The sequence below is a fragment of the Papilio machaon genome, chromosome 11, assembly GCF_912999745.1.
Source record: "Papilio machaon chromosome 11, ilPapMach1.1, whole genome shotgun sequence".
Lineage (NCBI taxonomy): Eukaryota > Metazoa > Arthropoda > Insecta > Lepidoptera > Papilionidae > Papilio > Papilio machaon.
The window spans coordinates 7,624,208-7,642,343 of record NC_059996.1 but is presented as its reverse complement, the minus strand read 5'-3'; the positions used below and the strand labels follow the sequence as shown (position 1 = coordinate 7,642,343).

The 18,136-nt window shown below is 33.8% G+C and overlaps 2 protein-coding genes across 2 annotated transcripts; one reads left to right on the top strand and one right to left on the bottom strand.

Moving 5' to 3' along the window:
- Positions 1-1,366: 1,366 nt before the first annotated feature.
- Positions 1,367-15,074, bottom strand: LOC106709701 (exostosin-2). The gene is made up of 8 exons (XM_014501552.2): positions 14,378-15,074; positions 12,889-13,651; positions 12,357-12,540; positions 6,959-7,118; positions 3,368-3,488; positions 2,551-2,709; positions 2,113-2,335; positions 1,367-1,516 (listed from the first exon to the last, which is right to left on the bottom strand). The coding sequence occupies exons 1-7, from the start codon at positions 14,911-14,913 to the stop codon at positions 2,114-2,116; spliced, it is 2,145 nt and encodes a 714-aa protein (XP_014357038.2). The 5' UTR covers positions 14,914-15,074; the 3' UTR covers positions 1,367-1,516; position 2,113.
- Positions 15,075-15,374: 300 nt separating this feature from the next.
- Positions 15,375-17,151, top strand: LOC106709703 (guanine nucleotide-binding protein subunit beta-like protein 1). Its single transcript, XM_014501553.2, has 2 exons — positions 15,375-15,624; positions 16,021-17,151. The coding sequence occupies exons 1-2, from the start codon at positions 15,475-15,477 to the stop codon at positions 16,837-16,839; spliced, it is 969 nt and encodes a 322-aa protein (XP_014357039.2). The 5' UTR covers positions 15,375-15,474; the 3' UTR covers positions 16,840-17,151.
- Positions 17,152-18,136: the final 985 nt, after the last annotated feature.

Sequence of the window (18,136 nt, the reverse complement as noted above, 5' to 3'; positions counted from 1 at the left end):
TCTTTACGCTCCTAAGGCATGTGACGCGTTAATATACACAATACGCCATTTTATTTAACATTGAATTGAAAAAAACAACAATTTATTGCATACGAGTTAAAAATTAATCATAGAATAAAAAAATATAAAACCAGGCATAATTTAGATTTGTCATATATTATTTCAAAAAAATATGTGAAAAATGTATGAAAGTAAAAACACCATCAGAGCACTCGTTGATAAAATCACTAAACTAATTGTTCTAAATGTTTATAGCGAAGGAATGGCAAGTATCGAGGTAAAACAGCCAAATGGCCGCCATTTTGAAAAAGCGCGGTATGATAAAATTGCACAGATAAAATATAACCATAAATCATAGATTATTGTGAAAAGAAACGTCAATGTTAATTGATTTTTTAATTTGATATATTGGATAGCTCTTTTTTTTACGTACAACCTATATTATTTAACAATTCTGTCTGGAATAAATAAATATGAAATAATTTATATTTATTTAATAAAATTGGACGTTTAAATGAGACCGTGTGGTTTAATTTTTTTTGCATTCAAGTGCTTTTATTTGAATATGCGTAAATTTACAAAGACTAACAAAACACTGTTCTGTTTATAAAAAATGAAGAATGAACGTTTTTCAGATATTTTACGAAGCATTTTTTAAAACTCAACAAAAATTTTAAGAAGGCATAGTTTTTTTTTATTTCAGAAAACTAATTTGAATTGTCTAATTATGTTTTTCTCATGATAGTTTTTTTATGACACCATTTTTTTTATGTAGTACTTTCGGTACACATTGTTGCGGATAAGAAATTAATATAATTTTACGAGAAATATATGTTTATGTTTGGTTATAAAAAATAGATTAATATTAAAAATTACCACGGACGAAATGATTACTAAAGCTACTTGTATAATACACAAATGTTGCATTCATTTAAAATTACAAATTCATAGAGAAATAATCGACTATACTGTAAAATCGATATTTTAATAGACAACAATCGAAATAAAAATTGTAATCGATTAAAAAAACTGAATTCCAAATATTAAAATACTAAACTAAATTCAAACAGTTTTATAAAAATTACAAAAAAAATATTTTAATATAATTTTTTATAAAATAATATTTTTAAACAATATCGATTGTCTTTCAATACATTAAAAAAAATCATGGCACAGAATTAAAATAAAAAGAATAAATATAAACAACCAATATCTTATAAGTCACTTTAATGTATTAGTGACGTACATATGTGAAAGTTATCGATAACTTTAAAAATCGATTTTTGACATCGATTAATTAAAAAAATTACTTTTCAATTGTCGATTAAAATATTAAAATACATAAAAGACTTAACATGTGTTCAATGTAATTTTTCAATCAAAGAATAGCTCATATCTTGGTTTAAAAAAAAAATGGAGTAAAAACCGAAAAACAACAGTTAAATCTACTTACCCTGGTTTGGGGACGAAACCCTAACATTTTGCGACCAGCCTTTTTAATTGTTATTGTCCATTCCTCACAAAATACAAAAAAAAACCTATATACGGGTTAAAAAACATAAGTTTAACCTTTTTTTCTGTGGGTAGATATAAATTAGATTATTTTACATAAAATAAATCATATTAAATTACAAAATTACGTAGTATTTCGTATAAAAGACAAATTATGTTATATCTTGACCAATTAATATTATAAAATACCACAAAGCCTTTGTAGGTTATAGAAAATATTTTTTACCAACTTGAGAACCTATTTTGCTTCTGTAAAGTGTTTAATTTCGTTAACCTTTCATTATCCATTCGTTAACCTTTCATTATCCATTCGTTAACCTTTCATTATCCATTCGTTAACCTTTCATTAACCATTCGTTAACCTTTCATTTACCATTCGTTAACCTTTCATTAACCATTCGTTAACCTTTCATTAACCATTCGTTAACCTTTCATTTACCATTCGTTAACCTTTCATTAACCATTCGTTAACCTTTCATTAACCATTCGTTAACCTTTCATTAACCATTCGTTAACCTATCATTAACCATTCGTTAACCATTCGTTAACCTTTCGTTAACCATTCATTAACTTTTCTTTAACCTGTACTGTAACCGTTACCTCAAAGTGATCCGATGTCAGGATATAATTGCGGTACTCCGGAATTAGTTTCTCTGTACTGGAGCGGATCTGCGCGGAATTCTACAGCTTTTAGTGCCGTATGACCGTATATTTTGGTGAATTTGTTGATGCAAGCGGATCTCTGTGACATGTGACGTGCATCTGCGGATAACATCTCAGTGTTTGTACATTCCGGACATTTGAACTTCTTACGAGGTGTTACCTGGATAAAGAAAATATTCAATATTTCAATTCGACTCGCCCTTAAAATAAGCTTTAGAACATTATTAATTAAAAAGAGGGGAGATCTATGCCCAGCAGTGGGCGTTTACAAGGCTGAATAGATAGAAAGATTTTAGTAAATATAAAAGCTGAAAATATTTCAACACACGATAGTTTAATTTATCTGTACTCGAAGGACCAATTTTTTTTCCTAACCTTGATAGGCGGTTTTCTAGTAACATTAGCGACTAGAAAGTTCATAGCGATGTCCTCGCAGTTGAAATGATCATCGACCCAGGTTCGAATCTCGACTGGCATTTTGTAAGTATAGTACCAGGACCAGATCTTGTGATGGAAAGCCGCACCAGTTAGTACCTGAAAGTTTATACATATATATTTAACATAAATTAAAAATAAATCCCATTACAGTATGTAATATATATTGTGAAAAAATTATATTATATTTTATTATTTATGTTTGACTTCAAATAAAATGTACAACTTTTCGATTAAAAAAACGTAATACAATTATCAAACAGACAAACACTTCGCTGCTTCATCTCCAAAATGTTAATAAAATTAGATTTCTATCATACTAATATTATAAATGCGAATGTTTAGATGGATGGATGGATGTATTTATGGATGGATGGATGTTGTTTGTTTGAAGGTATCTCCGGAACGTCTCAATGAATGTTGATGAAATTTGGCAAAAATGTAGAATATAGTCTGGAAGAACACATAGGCAACTAATTATGCTTTTTTTCAATTACGTGCGGACGGATTCGCAGGCGACATCAAGTGTTTAATTATATATCAAAAATCATAGTAGTATAAATGTAAATAGATAACGAAAAACAGATTTTTTTAATTTTTCTCGGTTAGTCTGTCTACAAATTTACCTATGTTTTGGGTAACCTCAGAAAGGGTTGGACCGATTTTGACGGAACTTTGACGTGAAGGTAATTATGACAAAGTTGCGTGTGACTGTTAGTTTACTATAAAACACTTGTGTTCTTCATTTCTAGCTTACCATAGAGATCTGGTTGGTCCACTCGCTGTGGTACTTCCATGAGGAGGTGACATTGTCCCACACGTGGAGACGGGACGGGAAGCCCACGATGCGGTCGGGGAACTCCCGCCACACGTCAAATCTGGAAATTTTAAACCCTATATAAGACAAACCCTTGGAAATTGAAAAGATAACAAGATGTAATAACTAATAAATGCGAATGTTTGGATGGATGGATGTTTGAAGGTATCTCCGGAACGGCAGAACGAATCTTATAGAAATTTGGTACGGATGTAGAACATAGTCTAGAAGAACACATAGGCTACTTGTTAAGTTTTCTTTTAATTCCTCGCAGACGGAGTTACGGGCTACAACTAGTTTTACATATTTTTTTGTACTTATCTAAGGCATCATATAGAAGTTCTTATCTCTTAAATCTTCTGGTTAAGGTAAAATAAAGTGGCAGAAGAAAAGAGAAATATCGCCTTCAAAACGAATAACATAAGCAATCTCATCTGTAATACTGAGAGAAAATCCTAAATAATATAGGGTGTCCGACCTTTCTACCCAAATGTCTGGCTAAACTGGCTGGTCTGTCCGGCTAGTAGGTTTGGCGACCTGGCAACCCTATGTTAATGTATGCTTCACTGCATTCATTATTGTACTAGAAGCATGTGTGGTATTTGAATTATACGAGAAAAATTAAACGCTAGATAATTGTTGATCTACAATTGTAATACGCATTAAAGCGATATACTCGTAGAAGACGTGTATTCACGCAATGGCATACTATTCAGATATGCGCACGCTTCTTTACAGCGAAGCTATGTTATGTTAATGTTTGCAAGAAAAATTAACAGGTATTTGTTTCATAGAACTGTGAACCTAGCACTAATATTTGTGACAATTACTATCGTATCGTAATTGACGAAATTTGTACTTAAATTTACACCAAAAATCTCATACTTTTGACATAATTGATGATGACGATACTATTTTTTTTATATTACAAGGTGGCTAACGAGCAAGCGGCTACATGAATTCGGCGAAATGGCGAAGCGACCGCTGCCCATAGTCATTCACAATTGCAGATGCGTTGCCTACCCTCAATCGACGAAGGAGGAGACGCACAAAGAGAATGCTCTCTTTGTGCGTCTCCTTCCTAATTTAACCTTCCTATGCATCTCCTCCTCCATCAAATCCACCTCCCCTTCCCATCCTTTCCTTATTAGAAAAGGGGTGGGAAGGGAAAGAGGACTAAAATTAGGCCTCCGGCACCACACTATTGATACTAAGGCAATTGTAATAAATATTCGTGCTAGATCTACTGTTGACATCAAAATTTTGATGTGGCATTGTTAACAATGGTAGACGCCAGCAACAACATCTGTTGCACTAATTGGTCGGCTTGCCAAGTGAAATACCACGACCACACAGAAGACAGGTGTCAAGTGGAAGCAATTACGCGTTTCGTCTGATGAGTGTGGTCCCGGAGGCCTAATTTTAGACCTCTTCCCCTTCACACCCTTTTCTTTTTAGGAAAGGATGGGAAGTGGAAGTGAATTTGGTGAAAGAGGGGAAAAATCCTCTTTCCGTGCGTCCCTTTCACCATTGATTAAAGGTAGGCAACGCATCTGCATATGCAGATGTCTATGGGCAACGGTCACTTCGCTATTTCAGTGAATTCAGGTGACCGTTTGCTCGTTTGCCACTGTTTGATATAAAAAAAATAGTGGATTTTCACTACCAAAACTTATGCAAAATATATTCCTATTTCTCTCTTTTTAAACAGATTCAGAGATGAGAATAAGTTGTTATAACATTATTGAGGTTATTTTGTACTGAAATATAACAGACTCTACAGTTCGAACGTACATTTATCTAGCACTTGGTCGCATGATCGATGTGTCCTAACAGATGCGGTAATTACCCGCTACGTATCGACACTCTCTCTCTGCATTGACATCAAAACATCGCATACGTTAGTAAACCCTAAACTACGAATATACATAACTTAATCTACACGTAAAAAGGCTTAAATATTTAATAGTACACTTTTTAAAATAAATAACAAAATCAACGTTATATCTGAAATAACGGCATCGTTATATTTTCCATTAAAATTGACGAACTATTTTTGACACTTATCCTACAATTATGGGACTATATTGTTACCCTATTTACTCATATCTGGGCGTATTAACCCATCAAGCATCAATCACCGGCTACCGACGGTGACCTAAAACAATCAAGCTTATTCGTACTACGCAGTTACCGTGAAATAAACCCAATAAAGTTGCAGACACACTAGAATATGTATGAAAAAATCTTTATAAAGTAAATCACAGAAAACCTATATAATGTATAGCGAAAAAAAATAGCTCGGATAGAAATCTACCTATCTTATTTTTCATGTAGTACTTTAAAATTAATTGAATGGACCAAAAAGCGTTCTCATATTTCGTACAAAAATGGATACGGAGACACGACTGTCAATAAGTTTAAACCAAGTACTTCGAGAGTACGGCTATGGATTAACTTGACGAAATTTTATAAGAGCTCGACCTGGCATCTATTTAGTCACGTGAATATATAGCGAAAAACCTCTAAAAGTGATTACCATTGTCTGGTCCTGACAGACGACCTCAATAAGAGAGAAATTCGGGTATGAGAGAAACATCTGTAAGCGAGAAATAAATCACAGTCTCTTTGACTCTCGCTTCTCCAGGTCCGACTGTTTATATCAGTGTTTCCCAAAGTGGGCGATAACGTCCCCTTGGGGGCGTTTGAAACCTAGGAGTGGGCAATTAGGGGCCCAAAAAATGGGGGGCATAACAATTGATTAAAGTAATGAAATTGTCGTTTTTAAGTTTTAGGGCTGAATAAAAATTAGGGGGGCTCTGAAATATAATTGATTTTCAAAGGGGGCGGTGAAAGAAAATAAGTTTGACAATCACTGGTTTATAGCATACTTTACAATTTTTTATGACTTAACCGATGAATTAATTTTTCTCAGAAAAGATGTCCTAAATAGACAATGAATATGGTGAGCATAGTTTAATCAATTAATTTGAGTAAAGTGGTGAGCACTCGGTCGCGTGACCGTCCGTCGCCCGCCACTAAACTTGAACGTGTATCGCTTGGAAAAAAGATAAAATACACGCTGCGCTGTCCACATCATGTTATATCTAGAACTTTTTTATTGCGTTTTTTTAGTAAACTACCCTACATATTTTATAATGTTTAAATTGGTTTAAAAACATACGGCTTTAGTCGGCGTACTAATTGAAAAATCAATTAATTATTGCGAAAAAATGGTTACCGTGATTGTGAAATAGACACCATAAATCATAACGATTGTATCATTCTTAAGATTTCGCGTTCAACTATTTATTATCTATGATACGAGATTATTAATTAACACTGATACATCAATCAATCATTGTAGCAAAGAAATTAGTGCTTCTATAGTAGTCTCAAAATATGGTTATTGTGCCGTTTTATAGAAAATGAACTTTGTTAACAAGGTTTAGGGTTTAATTTGAAACGAATACATGATATCGATATGTCGATATCGATATGTCGATATCGATGTTTCAAGTACATACTCACCCAAATTCCAATTCATCGGGCGTCAGCATAATTATGTCGTCGTCGATAGTCAGTTGACACTCGGTCTCAATCTCATCGTACGGATAAAATCGATTCGACAGTTTGTTCTCTTTCGTTCGGATCACTTTCAACGGCTTGTTTATTACTGGCCAGTCTGATGCTGGAATAAAAAAAATATAAAAAAATACTTTAATCACTTGCCACGGTTTATTTATTACTGGCCAGTCCGATGCTGGAATAAAAAAATATTAAAAAATACTTTCATCACTTTCAACGCCTTGTTTATTACTGGCCAGTCCGATGGCTGAATAAAAAACATTCCGAATTTAAAAAATCAAATCCAGGCAAAAGTCTTTTTATTTTTTTTAATAAAGGGACTGGAAGTTTAATCGGAAATAGTTTTCTTAAGAACGACTAACGCTTTTTCAGTCGATACCCGATATTAATTATTACAACATTTTACGGTACATAAATTAATATGATTATACCTTTACATTTACATAAATATATAAAAATATAAGCCATTCAAGTCTTCAAATTACACTTAACATTGATTATTAACAGTAACACTGGCTGTTGCAAAAAGCAAAAATTATATACGCTCAACAAAAAATAATGTTCGCACATTTTGTACACTGCAACGCAACAATGTAAACAAATAAGGAAAGTCAAAGTAAATAATAGTGCAACAGTGATTTAAAATTGCATATACACTGATGAATTGCTACCTCTAAAATGGACTTTAACGGTTAACGAATAAGGTTATTTTTAGTTTAATCGTGCTGTTGTGAATTTTTGTCGCATATTGCAAGTTTAAGTTATGTTTCATCACACAATATGCATTTATATCAGTGACCCCAAAAAAAACATGACCGATATTATTTCTGTTAAACATTTTTATATTAAGATACTAGCTGTCGCCCGCGACTCCGTCCGCGTGCAGTTTAAAAACTTGATAGGGTATGATAAATAGATGTTGTCCGATTCTCAGACCTACTCAATATGCTCACAAAATTTCATGAGAATCGGTCAAGCCGTTTCGGAGGAGTTTAACCACAAACACCGCGACACGAGAATTTTATATATAAGATTATTTATTAAACATATAATAAAATAAACTCGTAAGATGAACAAATTCTTGCAAAGTGGTCGTTAATTAAAATTTGTTATTCAGTTTTTAAACTTTGTTATTTTCTGTACATTAAATTTCATTAAAATTTTACGAGACACACTTTTTTAATAAATAGCTATTTTTTATTAAATTTCGGTTCTCAATGTTTCCAAATGTTATTTAAATCGATGAAAGCAAAATTAAATAATTCTAAACAAAAGAAAATATACCATTTCTTAAGTTAAACTTCACAAAATTTTCCTTCGTCCGAAACTCGCACTGTATTACATCTTGTAAATCTTAAAAAAAAACATTAAACAACTTTGTTTTTTTTTATATCATAAGGTGGCAAACGGTCACCCGAATACACCCAAAAAGCGAAGCGATCCGCAATTGCAGATGCGTGGCCCACCTTTAATCGACAGAGGATGGGACGCACAGAAAGAGGAGATATATCCTCTTGCTATGCATCCTCTCTTCCGCCAAATGTACTTCACCTTCCCATCCTTTCCTAATAAGAAAAGGGTGGGAAGGGAAAGAGGACTAAAATTAGGCCTCCGGTACCACATTCATCAGATGAAACGCGGAATTGCTTCCACTTGACGCTTGTCTTCTGTGAGGTCGTGGTATTTCACTGGGCGATGTGACACATTCGTGCACACAACAAATATTGTTGTTGCGGGATCTACCACTGAATGCTATACTTTTTATATCGAATCTATCGCTGTGTAAAATTTAAAAGCATGGATCAACGGCTTATAGATAAGATATTAATTTAGGTCAATCTTAATATCTTACTAACATTATAAACTAGCTTTTACCCGCGACTCCGTCCGCGCGGAATAAAAAAAAAAGAAAAAGAAAACTGGGTAAAAATTATCCTATGTCCGTTTCCTGGTTCTAAGCTACTTGCCAACCAATTTTCAGTCAAATCGATTCAGCCGTTCTTGAGTTATAAATAGTGTAACTAACACGACTTTCTTTTATATATATAGATTAGATGGATTGAGTGATATTTGTTACAAGGTATCTCCAGAATGGCTACATAGATCTAGATGAAATCTGGTATAGATGTAGAACACATAGGCTACCTATGATCTCAGAATCGTATAAAGTTCACGCGGGATACGTTTGATTCACACATTTACTCGATAACTCCGCAACGGTTCTACGTATGTTAATTAAATTTGGCACAGATATATCACATAGTATGAGTAACACGTGAAATACATTTAATTATTTTTTATTAACTAAATAGCTGTCGCCCGCGACTCCGTCCGCGCGGAATAAAAGAAAAACTTAATAAGTAGCCTATGTGTTCTTCCAGACTATGTTCTACATCTGTGCCAAATTTCATCAAGATTAGCTGTGCCGTTTCGAAGATACCTTCAAACAAACATCCACCCATTCATCTAAACATTTGCATTTATAATATAAGTAAGATTTTAAGCGACTTCTTATAGTACACAAAAGTAATAACTGTTATTTCATAATTTTTATTGTGCCCTTTAGTTGTTTTAAAGAGGCAATAATTCCTCGGCATTTTAAGTTGGCTAAATGCCAATAGTGCTAACTTTTTTCAAGACTTGACTCAAGGGCTGTTCTGTGCGCCGCTTTGATCCGTTTCTGCATACATCTAAGTTGATTACTAAAGGACGTTTGGAACCTACGATAAGTAACTTAGTGACTATTGCGTGATCTTAGACTTAAAGGTCAATAGTTCAACAACAGTGTTGTGTTTCTATATATACAAATTAGAGATGTTTCATGTATCGACATAACATAGAGAAGCTTTACTCAAAATGTGATTTGCGCGGAGAAGATTTTGAGCCTTTCTGCAGATCTACGAAAATAGGTTCTGAAACTTAGTCTGCGTCGAATTAAAAAATGGATGAAAAGTATCTCATGTGTTGCTATCTTCTATATATGTGCCAAATTAAGAAATGTTTTATTTTTAATTCCTCTGGAACCTTATAGAATAAAACTTGGCATGTAACGTAGCAGTAACTGATTATTCTAGGATTCCGACAAAAAAGTTTGAGAACCCCTGACATCGGGTGTTCCATAAGTTAGTAATATTTTTGTTAAAACATTGCCTAATGCCCGAATACTGAAACGTCACTTAAATATGTAAGAGCGTCTTAAATTATAAGACCACGCTTAAACTCCAATATGCAATTTTCGTAAGTCAGTTAAAGACGCATCTCAACTTTGATGCCAATCAAATCGTACCATGCTTAAAGGCCACTCAAATCACATTTCTTATACTGGATCGTCACTCAACGACATTTTGCTGTCAAAAAAACTGTCATGTCGACTTAAGTACGCCAACAATTTAAGAGTGGTCGCGAGCTATCTTAAAAGTAAAAATCTAAGGTGTTAACATGTCTGCTTCATCATTATCATCGCTTTCAGACAAATAAAATTCTCATGTCACAATGTTCGTTCCCGTACTCCTCCGAAATGGCTTGACCGATTCTCATGAAATTTTGTGAGCATATTCAGTAGGTCTGAGAATCGGCCAAAATCTATTATTCATACCCCTATAAAGTTTTTTTTAACTGCGCACGAACGGAGTCGCGGGCGGCAGCTAATATTTATATAAAAAAGCCGACTGAACGAGAATATATCGAAATCGCAAATAGGTTTGTAGCGACATCTGTCTGCGCCCGCTTAAACTGCTTAAAAAGTGTCTTGATGATATTATGATTTATTAAAATTTTATTAATTTAAACTTGTCAAAACATAACGCCAGATGCTTTCCATTCTACAAAAGTAAGGTCAATTTTTTTTATTTTTTTTATTTAAAACTAATTTAAACAGAAAGGATATTTTTTAACAACCTTCTTTGATTTTTGAGTATTTAGTATTTTATTTTAATTTTCTTTACTATTTGGGAATGAACACGTCTTACAACTATAGGTTGTCCAAGCCATGCTGCGTCAAACGGATACGTAAAGTGAATTTTATGAAAACGTAATCGAGAACAAGCATTTTTTATACACTCTTTGACAGAAAACAAAGGATGTTGCCATGACGTAAAAATAATACGTCTACTTACGGAATCACGCGCTTACATGTCTTGATTTGCGTTTGTGTATTCCACTTAAATTTTGACGTCTGTTAAATTGTAAGCAATGCTTACGAAAGGAGATATTTAAGTAACGTTTCAGTATTCGGGCATAAGTAACTGTTATGCAACTCTGAATTCGACAGCTATACTGTAACTCGCCATTCGTACGAGCGCTTTTAAAACGCTGCGCTTTTTTATCGCGCAGTGTTGCATTTTGAGCGCTGAACTAACGAAACAAGAGTGATTTTAAAGAGATCATCGCTTGAGAGCCGCCAAATTCGAGTTTTAACGCGACGTTAAAAAAGCGCCCGTTCGAATGAACGGTAAAGCGCTTTAATGTAGATTTCGTTCGTAAGCGAGATTTGTAAATACATATATAGTTGACATTTTATTACATCTTTGCATAAATGTAAATATACTATTCAAAGTTGCGTGTCTGGTTTGTTTGATGTCTTATTCAGCCGCCTCGTCCTAAGCATATTGCATAACTTAAGGCGCCTTTTCAAAGATAAATAAGAAAAGAAATCTTATTAAAACGTGCCAGTTTTATTTCAAATTCCAATAGAACCTCTTTGGATGGTCTCTTGAAATAGAAACTCTAAAGGAATTCATTGTATTATTCAATGGCGGTGATGAGTGGAAGTGGGAACTGAACTGGGAATGTTTTTACTTCAGATAAGCCACAATAGAACTTTGTCTACGAGTTAGACTGTTACGATTCCGACTACATTTATGTTGGAGTTTATTTTAGACACTTGACAAATTACTTTTTCCTCAACTACGGTAGTTACAAAGCTATTATGACGATATACGACCATGTTTTACGAATACGCTGACATTTTTTCGTTCTATTTGTAGAAAGGCGTAATCTTACTAATGAATGTTGGATGGATGTTTATTTGAAGTTATCTCCGGAACGGCTTAACGGATCGTGATGAAATTTGGCAAAAATGTATAACATAGTGTTTTTAATCCCTCGAGGACGGAGTCGCGGACGACAACTAGTGATTTGTATTTAATCAGACTTCAACATAATCGTTTACCCTTTTCGTGACTGGTACTTTAAATATTTAAAGTCATACAAAAATCATGCATATTAAAGGACAATTAACAATTTTGTTATTAATAAAACTACCATTACGTCAAATTTTTTTCCAATTGTTCATACAGTTTAGCAGCAGATTTAAAAAAAATCTTATAAAATTTGAACTCACAAGGCGGCGGTGGTTTCTTCTGGTTATTCCAGACGACCAGTATCTTAGCGAGGCTGGGGGTCCGCACCAGCTTCTTGATCAATGTGAACAGACTGTCAACACGGTCGTACGTCAGAATGACAGCGGTGAAGCCCGGGGACTTCGGAGCTGTCACTGGCAGGAATAACGGATTCACTGGACCATACTAAAAAAACATTAGCAACTCTTATATTATAGGCAAAAAGTTGAATATCTTCAATCCATTTGGAAAGATAGATGAATAAACTTGTTTCTAACATGCTTAATCCAATGCCGAATACAATACAAAATATTGTAATAACCAGATGTGCTACGAAGAGATGTATGAAACAGATGGAGAATAAATAAAAAAAAACGTAAAAAGCAAACAAGAGAGAGATAGGATTATAATTGTTATGTTGCTTCTTCTATTCTAGTTTTAATTTTAATTAATTTACGATTTACGACCAAAGGAATTGGAATTACCTATATCTAAGCAGTGGACTGACACAGATAAAGAATTTAATAAACTCACCAAATGTTCTGGCATATTCCAATCTTCGTACATTCTAGCAGCTAAAGGAAAAACTTTTTCATTCAATATTTCTAAAGTCGTCAACGTAATTTTTTCTATAGTCGCAAAATATTTCTCATATACCCATCTCAGTTGCCAATAAAGCTCACCACGTCTCTCTTTGCTTACTGAATGGACTATCCTCAATAGATTCTTAATGTTATCTTCGGGCAAATACAATGATAAACGATGCCAGTCCACATGAGAATTAAACGGCAAAACTATAGTATCAGCTATTATAATGGGTATACATTGCGATGCTAGTATATCCATCAATACGGACTGTGTCAGTCTTGCGCTACGTACAACCAGACAGAACATACCCTCTTTTAATATATCTGGATAGTTAAATATTCTTCCAGTGGTATATTCACAGCGTTTCGTATTATCTATTCTATTTGATTCCGTCTTACAATTGCCAAGTAATAATAAATCATTTGATGAAGATGCTATATTTTGTAATTCTGCTAAATAATCTTCTGGAATATTCTGCTGTGTGGATATAATTAAGAAATTCTTCTGTTCAGGCTGTGTATTGTCAATTCCTCTGGCAACATCGCTGTATAAAGGTATTGAAATATCAAATCCATATCGAAAAGTCCATGTGTTGAAACCGGATCCTGCTATAATAGCTTTGCTTGTGTTGAGATCGACAACTGTTTCGTAGTTTGGGGCACCGCCTGGTAACATGTTGAATATGAGATGATTCTCTCCATTGTTCCAGCTAAAATAAAAAAATCCACAATAAAGGCAAAGTGTAAAAAGTATGAGAGCGTCGGTGGCTCAGGGGTTAAGTACTTGACTTGCAATCTGCAAGTCCTGGGTTCAAATCCCGCTATGTACCAATGTGTTTTTCGATTTTCGATTTACATATGTACATTTATCCAACATTCTTACGGTGAAGGAAAACATGCACATGTCTGAGAAGAAATTCAATGATATGTGTGAAGTCAACCAATCCGCACTTGGCCAGCGTGGTTGGCTATGGCCTAGTCACCCCTTACTTAAAGTAGGCTCTGAGCCCCTCGGTGGGGACGTATATTGAGCTGATGATGAATAAAAAGTATAAATTGAGTTAAACTTTCTTTGCAACACTAACAGTGAACTAATTTGATACAATTTGAGTGTATAAATTTTTTAACATCAATAACAAATATAATCTTAGTATCTTACTAATATTAAAAACTAGCTTTTACCCGCGACTCCGTCCGCGCGGAATAAAAATAATAGAAAACGGGGTAAAAATTATCCTATGTCCTTTTCCTGGTTCTAAGCTACTTGCCCACCAATTTTCAGTCAAATCGATTAAGCCGTCCTTCAGTTATAAATGGTGTAACTAACACAACTTTCTTTTATATATATAAGATGTGAATGTTTGGATGGATGTCTAACTTAAAATTACACTTGAAAGATGTTATCATTTAAGATAATAATGAATATGTATACTTACTATTGGAGAGACTGCAAAGCTTGAGATACATGTTTACTTGAAAACGTATTTTGGTTCAGTGTGTCTATACTGGGCACCAACAAACAAGCCTCCTCAGGATTCGCTGTGTAATACTTACTATGCCTTATCGTATCTAATATTTCATAAAACTCCTTAGACAATTGTGATATAAGTCTATCTTCTTCCGTTCTGTACTCTCTTAATGGGTATATGTAGATAGTTATCTTATCGTGCCCGCCTCTCCCGCATTTGTATACGTTAAAACAACTCCAATATGTACAATTTGTATAGCGAGGGGCAGAATAAGGTGCATTTATTTTAATTTTCGTGACTTGTAAACTCACTAAATCTAAACTCACAGGTTCGTAAATTTCGGTCCGTGGTGAACTTCCCGCGTAAATGTTAAAAAGCACAGTAAACACAAGAGACACCACTATAAACAATAGTAGGCCAACAAAAAACCTATGATACAAAATTTTCCTATATGATATATACTTTGAATGCTTGTTCGTTTTTAAAAGCGTCTCCGTAGCCATTTGTGATTTCGACGATTAAATTAGTATTCCTAATTTCCATATGGCACCCATTATTAGGTACAATCGATTGACTCTCATTCAAAACTTCGTAAATTTGTAAAACACTATATACAAAGGTGAAGCTTCACGAGAATTTTGAGTTGTCGCAGTGCTTGACGGACAGACATCTGAGCGTATGACAAATTAGGGCACAGTGTTGTTCATTAAAAATTAATGCTACCATTTTTACTCGATTCTTTTCAACGAATAATCTGCGAATTTATCACTGCCCATGTTAACTTTTTATTATTTTATACAGTAAGATTTGTATCGGAGAATTATAAGATAAGAATTAAACTCTTTTAGCGCGAAGTTATTTTAAATAAAATTTCTGATTAAATGTAAAATTGATTTGTATTGTGAACGCACCCGATATTCAAATGTCAGTTGGTAAACTTTCTTGTTTTTGTGTCAGTTTTGTGTTGTGCGTAGTTCGGTTTAGTTTCTGATGGCTTGATTAATTTCAATATTATTTTTGTTTTTATATTCCGACCAGATATTTCGGTTCGAGCTTGACCAGACATGGCACTGCTACCACCAGACCCAGTTTATACCATCCGTAATGTCGACAATTCGCCGGTGTATTCGTTGGCATTCAGCTTTCTTCCCGGCGGACTCGAGAGGTTACTAGCCGGTTCAAAAAACGGATATGTTTATGCATACAACCTTCAGGTAACATCAAATATTCCAAGGAGATCAATCGCTTCATCCAGCTACACTTACCTGGGTAGAAACTCGCAAAAAATAATTGAATCATTCGCCATGAATATTTCGTCACCAGCGTATTCCTTTGTTTACTACCCTCATTTGTTGACCTAGAAATATTTCCGTTGCCTACTGGCGGTGTTTCGCAACCTGAATTTAAATATTTGTCTTCACCATACATGTTTGAACTGAGAATTGACATAGATGTGAATTTAATTTTTTTTTTTTTTTTTTTTAATATATTTCTTTTTCATAAATGTTTTCTGTGTAACCATTTATTAACTTTGCCAAAACATAATGCCATATCTCTTTTTCTTCAGGTGTTTGACAGTGTAAAGGGTCAATTATTTTTTGATTTTTCAGACAAACCGGGTTCAACAAAAAATCAAAGTGGGTCAAGCTCCCATCCTCCATCTCATTCACACCAACAACCAGCTCGTAACTCAAGAGAAGGGTGGAAAATTCAAAATTTTCAATTTAACCAACTCCGGATATAAGGAAGAAACTTTAATAGATTTGGATTACCCTGGTTTTTGTCGCTTTGAAGCCAACACAAAACTCGAAACACTTTACGTACCTGATAGGGAATCCAGTATAACAATCTACAATTTTTCAGGAGAGAAAACGGGTTCCCTTGTCCCCGTAAACACTTCACCTAAACTCGGTGATCCGATGTGTATGAAGTATGTTGAATTAGCTAGTGAAAAGCCTTGCCTGGTAGTCGGCTATGAGGCAGGATGGCTGCTACTGTGGGATCTTAATACTAGTCAATGTATCAGCAAGTTACAGACTAAGGAATGTCCGATGTCCGTTGATTTTCATGTTGAACAACAGAGGGGTATAATCGGAAACGCCTCGAATATGGTGCAAATATTTAGTATAGGAAGAAAAGACTTGAGCTTGGCTCATAAGATGGATGTCGCTATAAAAAACCCAGGGATTAACAAAGTACAATCCCGTATGGATGGAAAAGTTTTCGTTTCTGGTGGTTGGGATGGTCACATCCGTATATTTTCTTGGTTTTCATTGAGGCCTTTAGTTGTTCTGACAGAACATAGACAAGCGATACAAGATGTTGTTTATTCTACTGAGAAAGTTTCCCTTTGGAATGCTCACATTATGGCAGCAGGGGGCCTTGATGGAGCGATTACTCTATGGGATTTATATAACAACAAAAAATAACTCAATGCAATGATCATACTAACTTCATGTTAAGGTGTCTACACAATGTTAAATAAAATTTGAGATTTTTATTTTTCTATAGAGGACGGAAACTCCTGCGCCGTTCTTACGTAAGTGGGACAAGGGCGGTGAGATGATAACTTTTTCTAGCAAAACACTTTGTGATGAACAGGTTATAAAACCTTTTTGGATCTGCATAGATAATAAAATAAAAATAAACATTATAAAAGGTTTTTTTCACATTTATCACAAAGTTAATGTTCTATAGTCAAATTGTATAAACATTAGAAAAAGTTGTATTGATTTTATCCTACACCTAATTTTTTTTTTTAATTTGAACTTCAATATTGAAAATCCCCAATCTATGTACTTCATTGATATTTTAGCTAGATTTTAATTTATTCTATGTGCAAGTACAACTTCTTTGCTTAGTTAACACATTCAATGCAATTTTTTTGGTTGAATTGGAGCCTATTGGTGGCATTTAATGTGTTAAATAATGCTCTTACAGCAAAAGTTAAACATTGAAAATAATCCATCTATTTAATAAAGTGTAGTCACCTTCACATTAAATAATTCTATATCGTTGTTTGTCTTATATTTGCCAGAATTGCCTTCATTATATTGTTTTCAATATATTTAATAACATCCAATAATGCTTTAATAATGTTTAAACTAAATTTTATTAGAAAGTAATTTTTGTTTCAGATAATTTCAATCGGATCTCAATTATGTTTTGTACGAATGATAAAAAATAGATGTTTTAGTATGCGTTTCCACTGACCGAACATTGGTTTAAAAACTTGTCTCTATTCTTACAATTAGAATGAGAGAGCAATATGTTTTTATACATGTTTCCACAGTAGAAACTCATGGTATGTAAGAAACATCCATTTTGTGCAGTCAACTTGTATTGCTAAGTATAATTTGTTGATGATAGACATTATTATTTTCTCTGAATGATTTAAATAATGTTTTTAAGACATTAAAGCTTTTGAATTTCTTTGAATTTTATTTATTTTCCAACTTTACTCCTAATTAGACCTATTTAAACAGAAATCTTGATACTAAGAACGGAGATTATGGCATCAAGTTACATTTTCAATTTTTTAATTTTTATTAAATGTCGCCTGCGACTCCGTCCGCGTGAAATTAAAAAAAAAATAGTAATCTATGTGTTCTTACAGACTATGTTCTATATCCAAATTTCATCCAGATTAACAAACATCCATTCATCCAAACATTGGCATTTATAATATTAGTATAATATAAAATGTAAATATATTAGTGTATCAGT